The sequence below is a fragment of the Drosophila miranda genome, chromosome 3, assembly GCF_003369915.1.
Source record: "Drosophila miranda strain MSH22 chromosome 3, D.miranda_PacBio2.1, whole genome shotgun sequence".
NCBI lineage: Eukaryota > Metazoa > Arthropoda > Insecta > Diptera > Drosophilidae > Drosophila > Drosophila miranda.
This window is the reverse complement of record NC_046676.1, coordinates 4418919-4438981: the sequence shown is the minus strand read 5'-3', so window position 1 is coordinate 4438981 and position 20063 is coordinate 4418919. Positions and strand designations below refer to the sequence as shown.

The following is a 20063-nucleotide window of genomic DNA, read 5'->3' as shown; positions in this document are numbered from 1 at the left end:
CAGTGTGCGGAGTGGGTAAAACTTTGCAATCTGCCAAGCAGATAGCATGAAACAAAACATAAGCCAAAAAAAGAGAGAGAGAGAAATGTGGAAGGCGGTCGGGCGGAAAAGCCACTCACAAACTGACTTTAAAAAGTCAACTTGTGAGCGAACGCTTGTATCAGTCAACCATCGATTCACATTGACAAAAGCGGCTCAGGCAGAGGTGACACTTTTGTTGTACAGATTCCTGCTCAAGCTGCCGTTCTTCAGCTCTTGGAAAAACAACGCAACTGAAGCTTAGTGGCATTTTATATTAATGCCAATGGGAATGTTGTGCTTTTTAGGTACTCGATTTTTGCCCCTCAGTTTTTCTGTTTTTGCAGTAAGCTGATTGTCATATTTGGGTGGAGTCATATTTGGCACTCGCCCATGTAAATATTTTGATATATTTCGATAGAGCTCTTCAAGAAGGATGATTGCAGTCGTATTTGGATCATGGTAGATGCTTGTTTAGTCCGTCTGTTTGTTCAACGAATTTTTTCCGACTTTACCACATAGGAACCACCTCTACCTAGAGAACAGCTAGTCTTTTACATTTAAAACAAATATATTTCATATTTAAATTTAATATTTTCAAATTGAGATGAGATATATTTCCCACAAATTTTTTATTTATTTATAAATCTTTATAATAGATTTATGTTCAACTCAAAGAGCATGCTTTTCATTTTGACTATGTTTGTATTTAAAAACCGAATATTTAATCCAAATAATGGTAGGTTTTTTTTTATATGCCATTTTTCTATGTGTATTAATGTTTATATTATAGTTCGATCTATTGCACTACGCAACACCACATTTCCGCTGTGAACTAAACCGATTTTCTTGATAGATTTGGGGCTTTAAAATTGTTGAATAATTTTTGGTTTTTTTTGGGAACGAGTTTCTGCTGCTGTTAAAGAATAAATACATTTATCTACTTTAAAGGGACGGAATATCTTCCTTCTCTGAGTTACAACCATGGCCAAAGGAGTATGAAAGGGATGTAAACCTCTTCTGGCTTATATGTATATCATAGCCAGGACAGTTTTTTTCGTTTGCTTCTCGTTTCATAGCGGTCATAAGACCAGCGGATAACGTTCTGTAGCTCCCCTTTGATGTTCGAAAAGAGATGAGCTTTGTTTTTGTAAATCTTCAAAGTGTTGGTAATACAAAGTTATTGGTAAATATAATCCGTGCACTCAACTAATGATGCTAATGCACGAGAGAGCAGACTCAGAGAAGTAATGTCTGGTTCTCTTTGATCTTACTCGATAATAAATGCTGCTTTTAAACCCCATTGAGAGATAATCTTGGGAGTTACGTCTATGCCAACAATACGGGAATGCATTTTATACGCTTTTTGCTGGCAGGCAACGGCGTTGGAGCAGCAGGATATTTCAATCTCTGCCAGAAATTTAATAAGCTGCAGCTCGGGGAAATACCAATGGAGGAAATTCCGCATTTCCCTATTGATTTTCTGTAGTCCCCTCCGCTAAAGCCTAATGAGCTGCGTGGAGCTTCGGGTATGTCCGCTGGGGTCTTGGCATATTAGTAATTCCTGCATGAAGCCCTGCCAGAGTCGGCTTATTTGCATTCTCAATTTGTGGCTGTGGCCAGCATGTGGCTATGGAGTCGCCGATCCATGGCAACCCACACCGCCACACCACACCCACGGGCTGAACTAACATCCAGAACATAACTTTTTAGCCCCGCTCGCAGTCGTAAAATCATTTTAATGCCAGAATGCCAGAAAAACAAAAGCAGCCGAAAAAGCGGAACCAAGAATGGGAAAACATTTTACTTACTTGGAATGAGGCCGTAAACGCTGAGATGATTTCGTATGTATTCTCCCAGGGATGTCCTGGCGCAGGACGAAACGGGGTGACGATGTACTGGAGGCCAAGCAGTGGAACCAGTAGTAGCGTGGCTCTGCAGGAGCAAAAGGAGCAAAAAAGAGGGCTGTATAATGCCTTGTTTTTTCGCCTTTCGTCGGAGAGGGAATGTATTAACATGCAAGCCAACGCGGCGTATGCGTAATTTAAAATGTAAAATCAGGAAAACTTCCAAGTGCAAAACGAATAAGCAATAAGAGAGCACAGATGACAGGAATGGGCTCCGCTTCGGGTAAATAAAAGAAGTGAAGGAAAATATAATTACGCATACGCCCCGAGGGCCAGTGGAGAGTCGAGTGTAGCTTTCCCGCTTTGTTTTCAGACTTTCCCCCACTTATTGAGTTTGAGTTTGGCGGCACTCCACAAAAAAAGAGCAAGCAAAAACGTACCGAAACGCCTGCAGGACAGTCCGCGATGGGCCGCAGCTGCCCTGGATGCTGGCCGGGGCATTTAGCTTGAGGAGCACCACGCGCACAATATTGCACAGGAACAGCAGGTTGAGGAACATCGATATGCAAACGGGCACCACCAGAATGTTGTCATAGTCAGTGGGGCTCATCCAGCAGCTACAGGAAGGGGGTAGAGTTATGGAATTGCAAATGCGATTCGATTATCAAGTGATGTACAAGGGGCGGGAGCTAAACTGATTCCTAATTCCCAGCACACTCATCACACACGTTCATTCACTTACTGTATCTTCTGCTCGGCGGTGCCGCCCAGACCTCGGGCCAGGCTGTAGACGAATATGACAACGGCCGGTGAGCCCCAGCCGAAAGCGATCAGCCATTTGACAAGCCTCTTCTCGGAAATGAACGCGGACACGAGCACTGTGTGCAGATAGAAGCCCTCGCACAGCATCCACGAGTAGTTGGTCAGCAGGAAGTAGTGCAGATTGATGTGCAAGGCGACGCAGCGGGCCTGGGAAGAAGCAGGAGAAGTTAATGTGCAGACATTCAAGAGTGGGTGCCAGCTTACCGGACTGTCCTGCAGGAGCTCCGTGTTGGGCATAACCATCAGATACCAGAGGAGCCACAACGAGTTGTTGGCCGCAAACGAGGCGAACAGATTCATGTGCAGCGTGATGCGGGCGCATTTCAGAGTTCTGTGCAAAAATAATACAAATATTTGAATAAATCAGCATTGGCATTGGCATCAGCATTCGCTGGCATTTCATCGATTGTTATTCCACTGGAATTGGCCCAAAATGCAATTTTCATCTTCATCTCTTCGTTTTTTGCATAAATTTCCAAAACACGTTTTGCATATCGCCTGAGAGGAGGTCTTGGACGGGGGAACGAAGAGGGAGCAAAAAGCACAGTTCAGATATATATCTGATTGCTTGCCCAACTGCTTAGTATGTCGTCTGTTGCTTGTTTGCGGTCAAGCTGCATTTCAAGGCAGTTTTCTTAAGACCCAGAGGAAGTTTCGGAATGTTCGGTTCATGCCATATTAATCTCTTATATAAGGAAACCCCATTTAGTCTTGTTTAAGAAAACAAGCAATAATTTAATTCATATAAGTTCAAAAACAGTGACGTCTTCGGAAAGAAGGAAAAGTTCCGAAACTTTAATTTTTGCAGATTTTCAATTGTACAACGTAATATTTGACTCAAGAAAAGAAATTATTAAAAGAAAATATCTTACTATGTATATTCATATTTGGAATAAATTTGGCCCTATCGAAAATACTGTGTTTAAAAACCGACTACCTAATTAATATATTTATGTGTTTTTCTCTTTTTACTAAGCTATTTTACATGTGACACATAATTTGTGTGGCCTATTAGAAATCGGGATCGTTGGGTGCTTGGTCCCTTTATAATATCAAGCGCTTTTATTTTTTTTACAATTTTCTTTGGCGATTGTCAGTTTTACTAACAGAGAATTGCAAGCAAAAATATCTTTGAAATGATTAAGGTTGTCATGCTGTCTGACTCTTGAAATAATAATTTCTTCAGAGGAGAGGGCTTCCCCTTGTGACAAGCTTTTGTTTCGATTATCATCCCATTGCTACATGTGTGATTTATCCTTTCAATTGATTGATTTCCCTAAAAATTTTTTAATTAAATTCCTGGGTTTTTCATTAAAGTTCTGTTCTCTGTGTGTGAGCTCGATCTCTGCGTTCTTTTGGTCATTAAACTTTTAATTGTGTCCGCCCAAATTCCCACACGTTGCTGGCTCTCGTGCATTTGCCCTTGAGACACAATTTAAAACACTTTAGCCAGTCGGTGCTCTGTCTGTATTTTTCGGTTTCTCTATCTCCATCTCCATCGCTATATCTATCTCTATCTGCCCGAGCTGGTGATAAACAAACGGAGCGCACTAATTGTGCTGCAGACACTGGGAAATTAATCGATATCCTGCTTGAAGTAGACACAATCCAGTTTGATGGATTGACAGACAGATAGATAGAGAGAAAGAGAGAGAGAGAGAGAGAGTGAGAGAGATAGAGAACGAATGTGGCGAGTGAGAGAGAAGAAGACCAAGTATTTTCTCATTTCCGACACCAATTGTTCCGTTTTAAGAGAGTGCACAGATGATTAAGTCATTGGCGCATTTGTTTGCCAGGATATTTTTGTGCGGCGCCAAGAGCCCCAGCGTTCATACCATAGCCAGAAACGGCAATGACAACGGCAATGGCACCGGCAAGAGCACCTCATTAGCCCTGAGTGGTTTTCCATGCTGGGCTGCCGCCGTTAAAGTTGGGGCAAAGATGAACTATAAATGGATGTGGAGGTCGAATATGGTCGAGGCTGAGACTGAGGGCGAGGATGACCTGTGGCTTACTTACTTGAAATATCCGAGTATGGCCAGCGAGAGTAGGATGGCCAGAAGAGAGATGCCGTAGCCGACCTCATAGATCAGATTCACGTTGTGCTTCCACTGGTGAGGGCGAGGGCGAGGCGGTGTGGGTTAGTGCGTTTTGCTGATTTATCAGTTTGTTGTCAGTAAATCAAGTGGATCGACTCACCTCGAGGTCATCGAGATTCACGCAGGTCGTGTAGTTCGACCAGGTCTTGTTGTTCAGCGGATGCTTGAACCACACTCCATCGCTGCCGCACTCCTTGTGAGCATATCCTGTGACGAGAAATGAGTGGGAAATGTATTTTCCCTCATGAAAGATTTTAAACCTCCACTGGACACAGGACTAGAAAAGAAACCTGTGCTGACGGAAACTCTTTCAGGAGCTATGGGAAGGGCTTACAGATAATTGGGGGCTAATAGCATTTTAAAACATCTCGTAACAGAATCGGAATATAGCTGGAACACCATCCGCATATATCAACTGATAAAAAATCTATACAGAACTGGACAGCATACCAAGAACTGGCAATACCTAAGGGTGTTTTCCATAAAGTTTTATGTACATATATACAATTTATTGCATTCAACATACAAATATTTACTTTAACCAATTTGCTATTCTACGATTAACTCTTGGGTAAATAGTGCAGGCTTTCGTGGACCTTGCATCGAATAAACACGTACTTTTGTGTACATTTCCATCTGACAAGTGCATCAAATGGCATTCATCATTATACTTTTCCCTTCCCACCAATGTCGTAGACCGCAATCCAACTGATATTGTGGATAATCGGCAGCACTGAGTCCATGTAAATGGTTTTCTGGTATTTTATTTGTTGAAAGGAACTATTTCCATAACTGTGTAAACCAAAATCAATTTCAGAATTTTTCACAAAGTTTGTTTTGTTTGTGGCATGTGTACGACAGGAACGAGAAGGAATTTCACTTGCTGTTCGAGTGGCACTTCCAGTCCCAATTGTTGTGGCAAGTGCGGCCAATTTGGATTGCATATGTACCTCTGTTAAAGCCAGAAAGGAATTTCGTATGTGGATTTTCTGTCCTTTTGTTCGGTATTTTGCTCGCTTTGTTTGTACGCTGATCTTTGGCCAAGCTCATTTATCGCCAGTTAGCACGCAGACGTTGAAAATCACGTATACGCTCCGCTCTGCTCTGCTCAGTGTGGCAGATAAGTAGCCGCTGCCGCAGAGCACGGCTCAGCTCGGCTCGGCCCGGCTGAGCGCAGCACCACATCGACATCCGTCGACCGGAAGTGCCATAAAAGTTAATGGCGACGCAGTGCCAGAGCACATAATCTTGTACAAGCTTGCGACGACCCCGGAAGGCGTGGCAGAGTGTCGGTGGGGCAAGGCTACCACAGGCTAAATGTAGTGAAAGTGGCACTTTCTTTACCCTCTGCCTCTTGGCCTTTGGTTGGCTTCCTTCCCTGACAAAAAAATTTGACACAGCCGCAAAAAAAGTCATTCAACTTTTGCTATTTTAGTGTTGTCCTGGTCACGGCCACAGTGGGGGGTGCGTTTGCGCCGGTCAGGCGACACAGGGAAGTGTATGCGGCTTGTGGCATGTTGGATGTTGCTGCGATAAATGCAAATTGACATGCAGCGCACGGCAAATGATTTATTCCATAAATTACTTCAAATATTTATACACATTTTGATATTTTCATTATTCAAGTCAATTTTTCTAGCCGCTTCATCTCTTTTTCTATTTGTTTTTATGTTTCTTTTTCGCAATGTTCGAGCCAATTATCATTAGCCATGCATAATAATGTGTGCTATTTGTTTGAAATCGCTTGAATGATTCATGAAGCACTCATTTGCTAATTACTTATTAAATGCCACATTGTGTGCCAGACAGATGTGGATTTTATGCGTGCAACCTCTGTCGCGTAATGGTTCAGAAATGAGTCGACAAAACTATTTGTTTGAATGAAACTTCTTTCTATCCTTCTGTTGTCTCATCAGGGGACCAAGACATAGCCAGCACCTTTTTATCTGTGCTCATAATATTCCCTCAGCATTAAAGAGTAAGCCTGGTAATAATGTCAGCTCTCTCAAGCTTTAATTTAAATTTCTCCAGTCATCCGACTCGGCTTCAGCTCCGTTTAGAAGCCACACACACATAACTGAGAGCCCACTGAGAATATACTGAGGGCACACAAGAAAATTGTGTGGCAAATCAGGCGAAAACATTTTAGCATTTTTCTCCTGCTCCTTGGATAATTTAGTGGCCCCAGGAGCTGAGGCTTAGTCTCCTCCTCTGAGGAAATTATGTTTCCATACGACACGAAATCAAAGCACAAACATAACAACTTTCCAATTGATTTGACCTGGCTGGGAGCGTACATATATTTATACAAGTACATTAATTTGTATTCATATGAAAATGTGTATGAATCTGAAGATGAGCTGCGTCCTGGGCAGAGGAGTGGAGTGGTGTCTCTCATTCCATCGGAGAAACGAGGCTGCTTGCGCAAACAAATTTCCGTGGGCATTTTTGGCTTTTGGTTTTTTCTCTCTGTCATATGTAGATCCCCGAGCTGACCCCAGAGCGGATGTTCCTTTGTGGAACATAGCAAACAACCATTCATTCACCTGCCCTGTCCAGTCCGCCAGCTCTCGCTGTACTTACGTGTTGGATCGAAGCCCGTGATGAAGTCAGGGCAGAGCTCGTAGGCGGAAGTGCCGGCGGCCGTATCCGGCCAGCAAAGCCAACCATCAAAGGTACCGGGACAGAAAGGGCGGGGTCCGAGTCCGGGTTCTGGTCCTGGTCCTGGGCTGGGTCCTGTGGCAGCGCAGGGGGCGAAGGGATGGTAAGTTTAAAATTACTCATGAATAATGGACATGAAAATTGCAGTTTGAAACACTCACCCGACAGATGGCTGCTGCTCCCGTTCAAGCGAGCACTACAGGCGGCGCGAAGTGCATCGAAGTCCGGGCCGCTTTCTGCGGCACTTTCAGCAATCGCTGCAATGGTGCTGCCACTGCCACTGTCACTGCTGCTGCTGTTGCTGCTCTGCTCACTCATGGCTGCATTCAACTGGAGCTGCGTGGGCTGAAAAGTTGCAAATGTGTTACGTGAGTCCATCAAATTGCTTTTGAAAGGCTCATAAATGTTTCCAGCAAACTGCATGTGGTTGTGCCACCCGCCCCCATAAGTATTTTGCGTTTTTCAGCCCGTTTGAATCGGAACTTAATTGGTTTTCCAACTGCTGGGGGTGGTTGCTAGATACAGTGCGTTTCACCGACATAATTGCTTAAAGCTGGTAGTGGTTTAGTATTAATATTTGTATCTTTTGCTTCGGATTTCAGAACGAATACATAAAGAAAGCATTTAATTCTCCCCCTTTAACAATTGTTTTTCTATTAATTGTCGAGTGTAGCAAATTTACCGGAAGGAAACCTTAAAATTTAGGCAGAAATTTACTTAAAAATGGTATTAAGTCGCAAGTTTTACTTATATATCGAGACAATTTATTGATTGATTAAAATATTTATCTTAAAATAATACAATTTTATTTTACTTCAATAATTTTTATATTATGAAGTAATCAACAAAACAATGAAGACCTAAAGTCCCAAAACGCACTGTATTGTCTGTACACATTTATTTTTTAAACTCGTGCCTTCTTTGTATCTTGAATTTTTTAATTTGTTGGGACGCTTTTCATTCATTCAACGAGCAATTATTTCATTGGTCAGCAATTTAAAATAGTTGGCCTGTAAGCAGTCGTGCGGAAAGGGAGAGGCAGAGAGAGGGCGGAGGTTGGTGTACTTAGCAGCATATTGAACTGAAAATTGTGTAACTTTTGTATGGCTTTTATATTAGTTATTTGCAAGTGTATTAGAAAACAATTATTTCTATTACAGTACTAATATATACCTTGCACACATCTGGTCAGAATCAGGATAAAAGAACAACAAATATTGTGATTGTCCCCCGAAAACTACCTGCAGCTCAGGATCTGTGACACTCTTCGATCTATGCGCTGTGTTGAGCAGTTTTATACAAAAAAACAGTGGGCGAATATGTGCAAATATTCAACATTTTATCATCAAGAGGTGTGGCTGCTGTTGGTCCTGCTACAAGTATGCACTCAGGCTGAAACAAACAATGGCCAAACTGATGGCCAGCCCCCAGTATTTCCTCGGACCCCAAGGAGTAGAGATGTTTGATTTCGAGTGGGGCAGAAGAGTCAAATGAAAACCCAGCGGCAATCAGGCGTATCCGGATCGTAGGAGCAGCAGGGAAGACACTGTGCCACACTCAATTGAGTCCCCAAAAAGCTCACACTCCTCCACTTCCCAATCCTGCACTCCCTGACTGACTGTATTCCTATCGTTTAGGCAAATTGCTGCCTGCACTCAAAATCAGATGCGACAACAGCAACATCAGTACATCTATAGAACCGTTTCTGAACGAACAGCATATAATACGAAATTGCAAATTGTTTGAGCACCAAAGAAGGGGGCGAGTGGCAATGGAAAGCTGAATGCATTTTGTGTGCACAACACTTTCGCTGGCATCGATCTAAGAGCGTTTTTATGACAGCTGCCACAAAAGTTTTCCCTTTATTCTCCTGTACTTTTCTCCTTCCCTGGCTATTATGGCACAGGGATAAATAATAAGAGTTTTATATTTATTACAGAAATTACATGAAATCGCATCACATCACTCAACGCTGCTCAGCTCTGTTCTGCTCTTAAGTTCTGTTGTGGCTTCACCCATCTGAAGGTATTTCAGTTTAATGCCAAAGCCAAAGCTGAGCAGACAAATTTGGTTATTAACTGGCTATAGCCATAAAACGGATGGCGAGAGCGGGAAAGGGGCAAGGGACCACTTAAGTTTAACGATGCCACGCGACCTGAGCAATTGACTTGGCCCTGCCTCCAGTGCTCCAATGAATGAGCGATTTGTTTGATTGGAATGTGGAAAAATATGCCAAAATTTAGTTGGAAACATGTGTAATCGATGAACTGAAAAAGTGAGAGATCCGAGTTGAAAGTGTATCTTAAGATAAGTATTGGTGTTTTTTGATAGACAGAAGCAGACGAGTAGCCATCTTTCTAGCTGCTCTACGACGCCTACATAGAGGCGAGGCACTCACACCTACTGGAGTGTGTGGGTGTGGGCGGTGGTGGCCCTTCTGTGATCATAAAAATATTTTACGACAATGCGTGAAACTCACGCAAAACGTTGGCAATAACAGAAATTAGCAATAAAAAAAAAAACGTGCGGAAAGTGCCATAGGCGAAAAAGAGCCGGAAAAAAGCTGCACAATGATAGCGAAGGGGAAGGTGCAGAAAGGAGCAGTCGAAGCATCTGTGGAGCGTTAAGTAAGCTTGACTCGACTTCGACCCTGCGCTAATGTCCGATGCGAGGGGATCCGTAAATTGCATTTGATAAAAGCGAACCGAAAGAGAGGAAACTGCAATAAAAACAGCGCCAAGGAGCAGGGGGAAAAGAGCAGAGCGGACTCGTAAAAACAGGAAAATGTGTTTCACTGTAGTGTGTCGTACAAGGTCTGTATGTGTGGTACAGCGTTACATGTGTACGGCATCTATTTTAGCACTCAGCTGTGAAGTGCCGTGGACCCGCCGCTGTGAAGGGCACTGTGAAAAACTCTGTTCGGAAAATATTTTCGATGGGACGGTTCGTCAGTTTTGTATTAAAAAACGAAGCCAAGCGAAATCGTGCCGCCTGCATATGTCACAATATTTTGCCCCCGATGGTTTTTCCTCTTTGTGTACGGACGGACCACACGACGTATGAGTAATGAAATGTTTGTTCGTTGATTTCCCATTCGCTGGCTGTCAAAGCTGAATCGAAGCTCAGAGCTCAGCGGTACGGAACAGAACCCCCGGATAGGGTATGGTATCTCTATTCAGGCCGAACTAAACTGACGGCGTCTTCTACTAGTGGTGTTTTTTCAATATTTCCACAAAAAATTTATTGGGCCCATTAATCATAGGATGCTGCCTGTGGCATACACATATCTGCACTTCCCTTTGCAGAGTGCTCTTGCCCTGATTTATGCGGAAATTTCTCTTTGATTTCCGTTGGCCGTTTTTAAACAAACAACAGCATCAATTGTTGATTTGAAAGAAGTGCGGGGCCCCTATAAAGTGCCAAATGAGGCAGCCAAATAGAGCATAAATCAAATTTTGGTCTGCTTAAAGAGTTCGTGTTGAAATCGGTTTATATGGCATTTCGGCAGAAACACATCTAGTGGCTGTCTCTGCTAGTGCTAGCTTTCCATGGCTGCACTTTACGGATGGTGGGATTTGGCCAGCAAGCTTTTAACATTTTTAAAATACGGAAATATTTCCGTGCCGGCATCTGCCTAAAAAAATATTGTTGTAGTGGCTGCCTCTGCCTCCCACTCTCCTCAAGCCATGGGTGTTTCACGTTGGCCCTGCACAAGCCGTTGGATATTCATTGGGATTTCACTGAAACAATGCATTGAAACGTTTTCCGATTTGGCCCGCTTTTGTTGCAAATCGAATGACGGAGCATAAAGGCAATTTATGTGTTTCCAATTTCTGTTTCTGTTGTGGATTACGGCATGAGTCGGTTGCTGGGCTTATAAATATGAATCCCCTGCATTAAGGTGCACATTTATTTCGTGTACCCGTTTTTACGAATTGAAATTTATTCATTACTCGGGAAAAGACAAAAGATTGGCAAAGAAAATAAAAATGGATTAACACGTTTGAATAGAAGGAAATAGTGAAATGAAATTGATTTAAAGGATTTCAAAAATAATATGGCACAACACAACAGCCATTCTTTTAGATACTCAATTGAATAACAAATCAACATTATTACCCCAAGATTCAGCGTTGAGACATCCAATACAAAAATTAATTTAAAATAAATTTATCAATGATATTAAATAATAAATAATTAAGCTTAACATTTCAGGACGCATTTTTAAACCGTCTACGGGTATCATATGCAATATCTGTGCCAGGAACTGGATTGTACAGAAACCGACACTATTGAACAACTTTAACTCCATTTAAAGGAATGAAATGTACCAAAAGCCCAAAGGAACCCAAATGAGCCCCAATATGAACTAAAATGTAGAAATGTAGGGTAGCTTTGGGGATTATAAATCTTTAAACTGCCTATTATTGCCTATTTTTTTTACTGATCTGTGGATTGCTCAGTTTATGTCGAAATATGATTCTTAATAAGGCGTCTTGAAAGATCGTACATTTTTGTCTAATTCCGACTTCAAAAGTTCGTACACCCAACAATTTGATTTCCCAAGTCCGTAATTTCTCTAGCCTAGCCAGAGATTTATTCATAAACAAATTCAGTTTGTTTGGTGCTTGACTGAATACACAGTCGGCCCACATCCATTAGAGATTTTTTTTACGTAATTCACATTATTCCATACTCTCTCGCTCTCTACAGCCCACTTGAGGTCCGAGCAATGTATCGCAGTCGAGATTTTTTTGTTGTCCGACATAATGCCAACTGACAGCCTTCAGGGGTACGGCTTGAAAACGTTTCTGCTGATTTATCTGGTGAGTTCTCTGGCAAGTAGCTCATATTTCAAATAAATACAAACTGTAAATAAGGAATAGCTCAGCGAGAGAAATTCCAATGGCGTTTATGCGCTTGCCTGTGTGGGTGTATATGTGGGCCCTCATGGTACTCGGTACGTGTGCGTATGCGAGGGCCATGTGTGGCGAGAGCCATCAAAATGTTGTTGCAGATTACGAGTACAAGTGGTTTATATATTTTCCACACATTTTCCAGTTGCCTCCAGATTCAAAACAGTGTGAAAACCGGGTCCTAATGGATTGGAATAATTTATAAACCGGCCACGAAGAATCATGCCAAATAAAAATAAAGGGAAAGCCAGAGATATGGCCTTAGCTTAGTCAGACGGGAAAATGAAGTCTTAAAAGGCCGCAGTCCTGGGGGCGGGTGGGCCTTAAAGTGCATTGCTGGACTGGGGCTTTGTGGCAAATTCTTGCTTTGCCTTTATGAGCCTCCTGATGGTGGCATGTTCATCTTTTTTGCCAAAACCCCTTCACCACCAGCCGACCTTTGTCCTGCTTTCGCTGCGGCCAGCCCCAAGGTTCGTTGCTGCTCGGAAAAATGGAAAACTCAGCTCGACTTGGCTCGAGCTGGGCCAGTGTTCAGCCACAGTATTCGCTTGCCTCTAAAATGAAATACGTGCCACACGTGTTAAATGCCTGGTTCTCGTTTCCTCTCAGCAACAATTGCACAATTTGTTCGCATGGAAATTTGCATGTTTCTGGGGCAAGGTGGGGCTTAAGAAGGCGATGGAGTGGTGAGGGGGGAGTGGACTTTGTTGTTATTTGTTCTTTTAAGACTGTCTTGCGGTCTACTCAGATGTGCTTACCGAAGCCAGACGACACACATGTACATTCACACGTATACCCTCCGCCAAAAGTGGCTTCGAAGTTTCAGATACTGTGGGTGATCCATTTTTCTGATGAATTATATTTAAATACAGTGTGGGTGAATGAGTTAATCACATGCACCCCGACAAATGTGTCCGAAATTTGTATATTTGTACCCTTGCACGAAGGGTGGAAATTGTGAAAAAAAATCAATATTTAAGAATGATTTAAAAGTATTTCTTACTTATATTATACATATTTCGTAGTTAAAAAAGGTATTATATTCAATTTAGTAAATTAATAAAAATATGAATAAAAAAAGTAAAAGTAAATAAATTTAATATTTAAAAGAAATATATTTCATATTTAAAGTAAATTTATTTCGTATTCAAATTAACATATTAAGCTAAAAAGTTTATGTTTGTATTTATCTAATAGTATGTTGTATTTAAAAAAGATCTCATAAATTTATGTAAAATATTATTTTATATATATACATACATATGTACGTAGTTTATCGATGACATTAAATCGCGGTCGGCTGGTGAATGTAAGTTACAATTAGTTATTTTCATTCTCTTTCTTCAACTCTTTTTGCTGTTCCTTTTCTTTCCTGCTGTGCTGTCCCTCTCCCTCTGCCGTTGCTGCTTATCTGCTCTTCATCTGCTGTTCATCTCGTTCTGCTGTTACAGATGTTTATCTGCTGTTCCCCGTTGCTAGCCACTGCTCCTGCAAAGGGCCGGCTTGGCCACTCCTTGTTACATTTACGCTTAAGTCGCAATGAATTCCATTTAATTTCAGTTTGTTTGTATTCAAAAATCGAATATTTAATTTAATTTTTGACTACGCTATGGTTCTTTTCTCGGAGTGCTTGTATGTACTGAACTTAAAAATTATTTTACTTATTTATTACTTATTTATCTATTTATCGAACTCCGTCGGCCCACCAATTAGGCTTTTGGGCCTCCTCTGCATTGAAAGTATCTTCCCAAAATCATAATACCTCTGAGAGGGTATTACAATAAGAGTAGCTGCTCAAAGCCACATTTCATGTGCTGTATCCTTTTCAAAGTGTGACAGTCTTGCCAACAAGCTTTATCAACCCCACAGCTACGCCCTGTCCCCAGCCACCCCTCTCTTTGCCTTATTTAACTTTGTCATTTGGCCAAAGCGAGAGCTGGCCCCAAAAGAAAATACGAATATTCGTATTTTAATGGCGCTTATTTGTTGTTCTGCTTATGTACTCGTACTTTGATTTCAACAACTTTTCCCCGAGATTTCGGTCGCGGGGTTTTTTGGAGGGGTTGGAGGGGTTGGAGGGGCAGAACTGCAAATTTCTTTTATATTGCTATTGTTTTGGTAGCAACTTTCTTTTGGGAAGTGGGAATTTGCTTTTCCGTCGCTCGGTCTGGCAAGGCTCTTCAAATAATTCCAACAATAATTTCATTTGAGGCGTGCTCTACCCAAAATTTGATTATTTCCTGTTTCCCGTTTTTCTGTTTGTTGCTAGGAAACAAGATTTTCCACAAATATTTTCTATGCCAATTAGAGCGTTGGGAATGGTGCAGAGTAAGCTGGCTTTAATTAAAAACAAAAACGTCAAGCCAATCCATTTTATAGGCTACATATTGTGTATTAAAGTTCCAGCAGTTCGCAAGAAATATCGTGCATTAAGTGGAACTGATTTCTCAGCCAGAATGTATTTTAAATGAGTGTTTTGCCCAATTTCAAGTTAGTTTGTGGGCTAAACCCATGCTTTAAAATTGGACAAAGTATTTGCGAAAGTATCGCAAAGGCTCTCTAATTTGTGTTTGCTCAGATGTGCCTGAAATCGGACCGAAAAGGTAGCAATTAGCACAGGATAGCCTTTGTGTACAAACTGAATGGGAAACCCCAAACTACGAAGTAGCAGGATCGAGTTCTACATCAGAGACCAATTTATTCCTATTGATTATAAGTTGAATCTTCCTTTTATTCAGAAGAGGTTACAGACGTATGAATGGATGCCTAATACGGTTTAATTTAGTTTGGTTTCAAGTTTTAATTGTTATTTATGATATCTATCGAACGAATTAATAAGAACTATCCTGAAAGCATTTGTGTGTGCTCTCTTTGCACTCTTGATTCGCCATTGTGGAGTGTTAATTCTTATTTATGATTTCCCATTGACCCCACACCACTTCGGATTTCCACCCTGTCCACTCGTCCCGCAGAAAATGCTCAAATTAGCCGTGGAATTATTGCTTTCAGGGCACGCAGCAGCCAAAAAATTACTTGGCTGCTCACGCACTTTCACTTCCTTCCGAGCCGTCTGCGGGACGAGCCCAATTCATATCAATAACATTGTTTTGGCGACCCCTGTTCTTCCCCTTGTACGTGAAATTCCAGAATATTGGCCTCTACACAAATTGGCTTAGGCAGCGCACTTTTCACTTTTCATATCTGAAATTTTCCGCACGTCTCGCTGAGTTTTGTTTAAAATGTGTTTACAATTGACTAAGCCCAGTTCAAAGGCATGCCACGGCAAGGGGCACACGCACGCCCATTGTCAGCTGCGTGAGTCGAATTGGCTTGCCCCCGCCACCTTGTCAACCGTCCAATATCCAATATCTGTAGCCATTCAGAGTTCCTCCACCTCTGTCTGTCAGCCAGCCATCCGTTCTAATGTAAACGGCATGGGATGGTTGGGGAGGGGAGGGGAGAGGCAGTTTGGAAGGCAGTTTGATTTTCATATTCCATTTCATTCGCAATTTACTTTTCCTTCAGACAATTGTTGCTCCTTTCATATGGAAATGCCAAGTTGTTGATGTTCTCGACTCTATTGTTGTTTCTGTTTTTGTTGTTGTTGCTGTTTGTTCTGTTTCTGTATTTTCAGAATTTTCTATTGCTGATGCGATAGCCCAGCTATCTTTGTTCATTAGTACTATGGGTATTCTTTTGTTTCTTCATTCAATACTCGTAACTACTGTTTCTTCTGCCGTTACATACATACAATACATGGTGTCGTCGCAATTCAAATTTATATGTTTGACTAAGTTACCATGGAACGGTCCACCGATACCAACAAATTTGGTAAGCATATTTCCATACTTATATGTATTATTTTCCAAATTGATTGAAACTTAACTAATTTAACCAATTGCCATACAATTGCATTAGCTTGGATGTGAAATCCTCTACAAATCAGAAATAGTTAATCTGGTCGGTATTTTGTTTAGTATTTTATAGTCATTATACCCGATACTCAAAATGAGTATTGGGGTATATTAGATTTGTGGTAAAAGTGGATGTGTGTAACGTCCAGAAGGAATCGTTTCCGACCCCATAAAGTATATATATTCTTGATCAGCATCAATAGCCGAGTCGATTGAGCCCTGTCTGTCTGTCCGTCCGTCCGTCCGTCTGTCCGTCCCCTTCAGCGCCTAGTGCTCAAAGACTATAAGAGCTAGAGCAACGATGTTTTGGATCCAGACTTCTGTGATATGTCACTGCTACAAAAATATTTCAAAACTTCGCCCCGCCCACTTCCGCCCCCACAAAAGACGAAAATCTGTGGCATCCACAATTTTAAAGATATGAGAAAACCAAAAATTGTAGAATTGTAGAGAATGACCATATCTTTAAGACTGCGGAATCTGAATTGGATCGTATCATTATTATAGCCAGCATCAAGAAAACAATTTCATTTTTTCTCGCCCTGTCTCTCTCTAACACACACGTAGCATAGGCGGCTTTGCTTAGAGTAAAACATTAGCGCCTAGATCTCAGAGACTACAAAAGCTAGAGCAACCAAATTTGGTATCCACACTCCTAATATATCGGACCGAGACGAGTTTGTTTCAAAATTTCGCCACACCCCCTTCCGCCCCCGCAAAGGACGAAAATCTCGGGATATTAAAAAATCTCAGAGACTATTAAGGCTAGAGTAACCAAATTTGGTATCCGCACTCCTGTTAGATTATACTATAAAACGTGTATCTCAAAATTTCGCCCCACCCCTTTCCGCCCACACAAAGGACGAAAATCTGTTGCATCCACAATATTGCACATTCGAGAAAACTAAAAACGCAGAATCATAGATAATGACCATATCTATCAGATTGCTGAATCTGGATCAGATCAGATCATTTTTATAGCCAATAGGAACAAATCAATTTGCAGTGGCTACGCAGCGCCCGACGTCACGCTCAGACTGATTTTCTGTCTTTCTCGCACGCACTCTTTGTCGTGTCGTTTAATATTAGCGGCGTCTGCCGGAGGAGAGCCATACTGACTTAGTATCGGGTATAACCGTAGAGCTGCGGTGTCCGCAGCAACTCACAACGTTCTTCCTCGTTTTTCTATATTATTATCTCCCGTAAGAGATATATTATTCCACAATATGCCAATATGCTTAAAGTTGAATTTAAAACCAGCCGGAAAACCATTGTGAGATGCGGCTAGGGCCGCGGCTCTTCTGTATACATACGTGGTACTCTGACCTGACAGTATTTTAAGATGTACATATTAATCGGACGAACCTTTTGGGAGATTCTTATAAATTCGATTTTATCCGTTTACATTTTTTGTTAAATTTTGTTTTTAATTTTAAACACACTTTTATCTGTGTGGTCGCTCTAGCTTTTATACTCTCTGATAAATAGGTGGACAATCAAGCAACACGGACGGACGAACAGGCTCGTCTATTGATGCTGATCTAGAATACATAAGTATACCACCTTATGAGGTCGGAACAGCTTTCTTCTAGGTCTTACTCATATTCAAATTCACACATAAAATAACTTGTTTTTTAGCACAAATTAAAGAGCTAATTAAGAGATACATGTGTTAAGTCTATTGTCAGAATAAAAATCCCTTTTGTTTTGTCCTATTCTTTAAAATAAGCACGAATGTCCCGTGCGTCATCATGGAATCTACCCATAAACTGCAGTGACCGTGGAGATCGCGTTTGCTGGAGTTTCTTCTTCTGTTATTGTTGCTTGAGGTAGCTTCTGTTATTGTTGCTTTTGTTATTTGGGACACTGCTGTTTTGCAGCCACAGCTCATGCGGCTTGTGATGCTGATGTTGTTTCTTCTCCTTCTGTAGCTGTAACTACGAGTATAGCTGCTGTCTCGGATGCCTTTGTGGCAGCTGCTATTCCAATTGCTGCTTCCCCGAGCACTCCTGCTGCTTTGTTGTTGTTGTCGTTGACGTTGTGGCAGTGTCAGTGGCTCGTCTCACTTGACATTTCCACCTCCTCCGCCCTGTCCCTCGCCCGCATAATAGTCGAACAATAGTCGCCGTGGTTCAATAATTCTCAGTGCGACTCGGGTCAGCTGTAACTTTGTGTTTGAGTCGCTCTCAATTCGAGAAAGTTTGCGCCTAATGTGGCACGGCCCACAGCTCGGACAAAGGAAAAGTTCGCGGTGCGAGTCAGAGGTTTGCTCAGAACTTTTTCGTGGGCTTTTGTTGTCTGATTTGAATTTATTTGTGATATATTGCAATTTAATGTAGCGTAATTTGTAACTGGAAGGCAGTTTGTGGGGAGAAGAAAACACAACAGTCTCAAGACGATTAAAGCCAAGCCGACAACCCAGGAAATGCCTCGCTCTCGAAGTTGACATAATTCCTCTTGTAAGTTCTTCATGTCGGACCAAAGTTTTTAATTAAACTCGAAAGTTGGGCAGCCCAAGGGTCCGGTGAAGTGTTGGTCAACTAATCGGGATGGTCGGGGCCAAACCAGCGCGCACCGATTCCGATTCGAGCTGAATCTAATCAGAACCAATGGCCAGAAAACGTATATAGAACGCGTCAATCGCAGATAGCCTGCACTTAGTCTGCCTGGTCTGTCCGGGCTCTGGGCGGTATCAAATATTAATTAAATGTATCTTAGAGATACAGACACGGCTAAAGAGCAGCAGTGGTAGTGATAGTGACAGTGGCGCGTGCTAAATGTGAACCTGTTGTCACTAACAAGTGGCCGTCCCCATCACTCCTTCCTTACTCTTTTTCTTTATCTTTATTTCTGTCTTCCCTCGCTGTCGAGGTCAGATCATAAACTTTTCCGCCAGTTGGCAACTTTTGTTGTTAGTGGAAACTCGATGTAGCTGGACGAAGAGCCTCGGCTGGGTGGCTGCTAATGAAGTTGAACTTATTCGGTTAATTAATTCAGTGTTAGTGCAGTTCTTGTGGCTCGAACATCGAACTGGGAAACTCGTTGAGGTTGCCCGATATTTAATTAGGCTTCGGTTGACATCGTCGACACATGAGCATAAGTCTGCGTGCCAAACAAATGACTCTGTTTGTGTGCGCCCCCCACAAATGTATCTGTCAGATACAATCACAATGCCATTACAAGGCAAGCATGCGTGTGCCTGCGGCCTGGGGCTCCTCTTGTTTGCCGGCCGGCCACTCCCCTCGGGCCACATTGTGTTCTTGTCATTTAGTGCTTATCTGATTCGCCTTTTCGCCCACAGGCTACAGGCCACGGCAACAGCAAAGGCAACAGCAACGGCAAGAGCAACGCCAAGTCCGTTGCAAGCCCAATACCAAGTAAGTTTCAAAGGAACTGCTTGGAGCTTTTGGTTTCGTGTGTTATCGGCAACTGCTTTGATTGCACGGCTCGGAGCCAATTAAAATGATGTTGCCAATTTATCGCTGCAGTCAAAGTTGCCCAACCAACCGTCCACTGCCGGATAATTCAATAAACTTGGCCAAAAGTTATCTCCCTGTACGCGACTGCGGAGCGGGTGGCCCAGAAAAATCTCTTCCCATGTGGATTCCCGTGGGTGAGAGGCAGCCATCTGCATCTGTGACTTGGAGCAGTTTGCAAATTATGGAAATTATGGCAAATGTTCACAGTGGCTCTGTGGTCCGGAAAGTGTGGGTCATGCCACGAGGAGCTGGAGCGATGCCCCCGCCCTGATAAGCAACGGAATTTGGTTATTGTTGTTCGCATGGC

At 42.2% G+C, this 20063-nt stretch overlaps 1 protein-coding gene across 3 annotated transcripts in view; it reads right to left on the bottom strand.

The window, feature by feature from the left end:
- LOC108160895 (calcitonin gene-related peptide type 1 receptor) overlaps nt 1-20063 on the bottom strand; it is a 33210-nt gene that overhangs the window by 3866 nt on the left and 9281 nt on the right. For all 3 annotated transcript variants that reach the window (XM_033391732.1, XM_017295166.2, XM_017295165.2), the window contains exons 2-9: nt 7609-7792; nt 7370-7522; nt 4887-4993; nt 4707-4798; nt 2892-3018; nt 2608-2834; nt 2306-2482; nt 1830-1953 (exon numbers count right to left, since the gene is read on the bottom strand). In XM_033391732.1, the coding sequence (XP_033247623.1) occupies nt 1830-1953; nt 2306-2482; nt 2608-2834; nt 2892-3018; nt 4707-4798; nt 4887-4993; nt 7370-7522; nt 7609-7765 (1164 nt within the window). In that variant the 5' untranslated portion in view covers nt 7766-7792. The remainder of the gene's footprint in view (nt 1-1829; nt 1954-2305; nt 2483-2607; nt 2835-2891; nt 3019-4706; nt 4799-4886; nt 4994-7369; nt 7523-7608; nt 7793-20063) is intronic.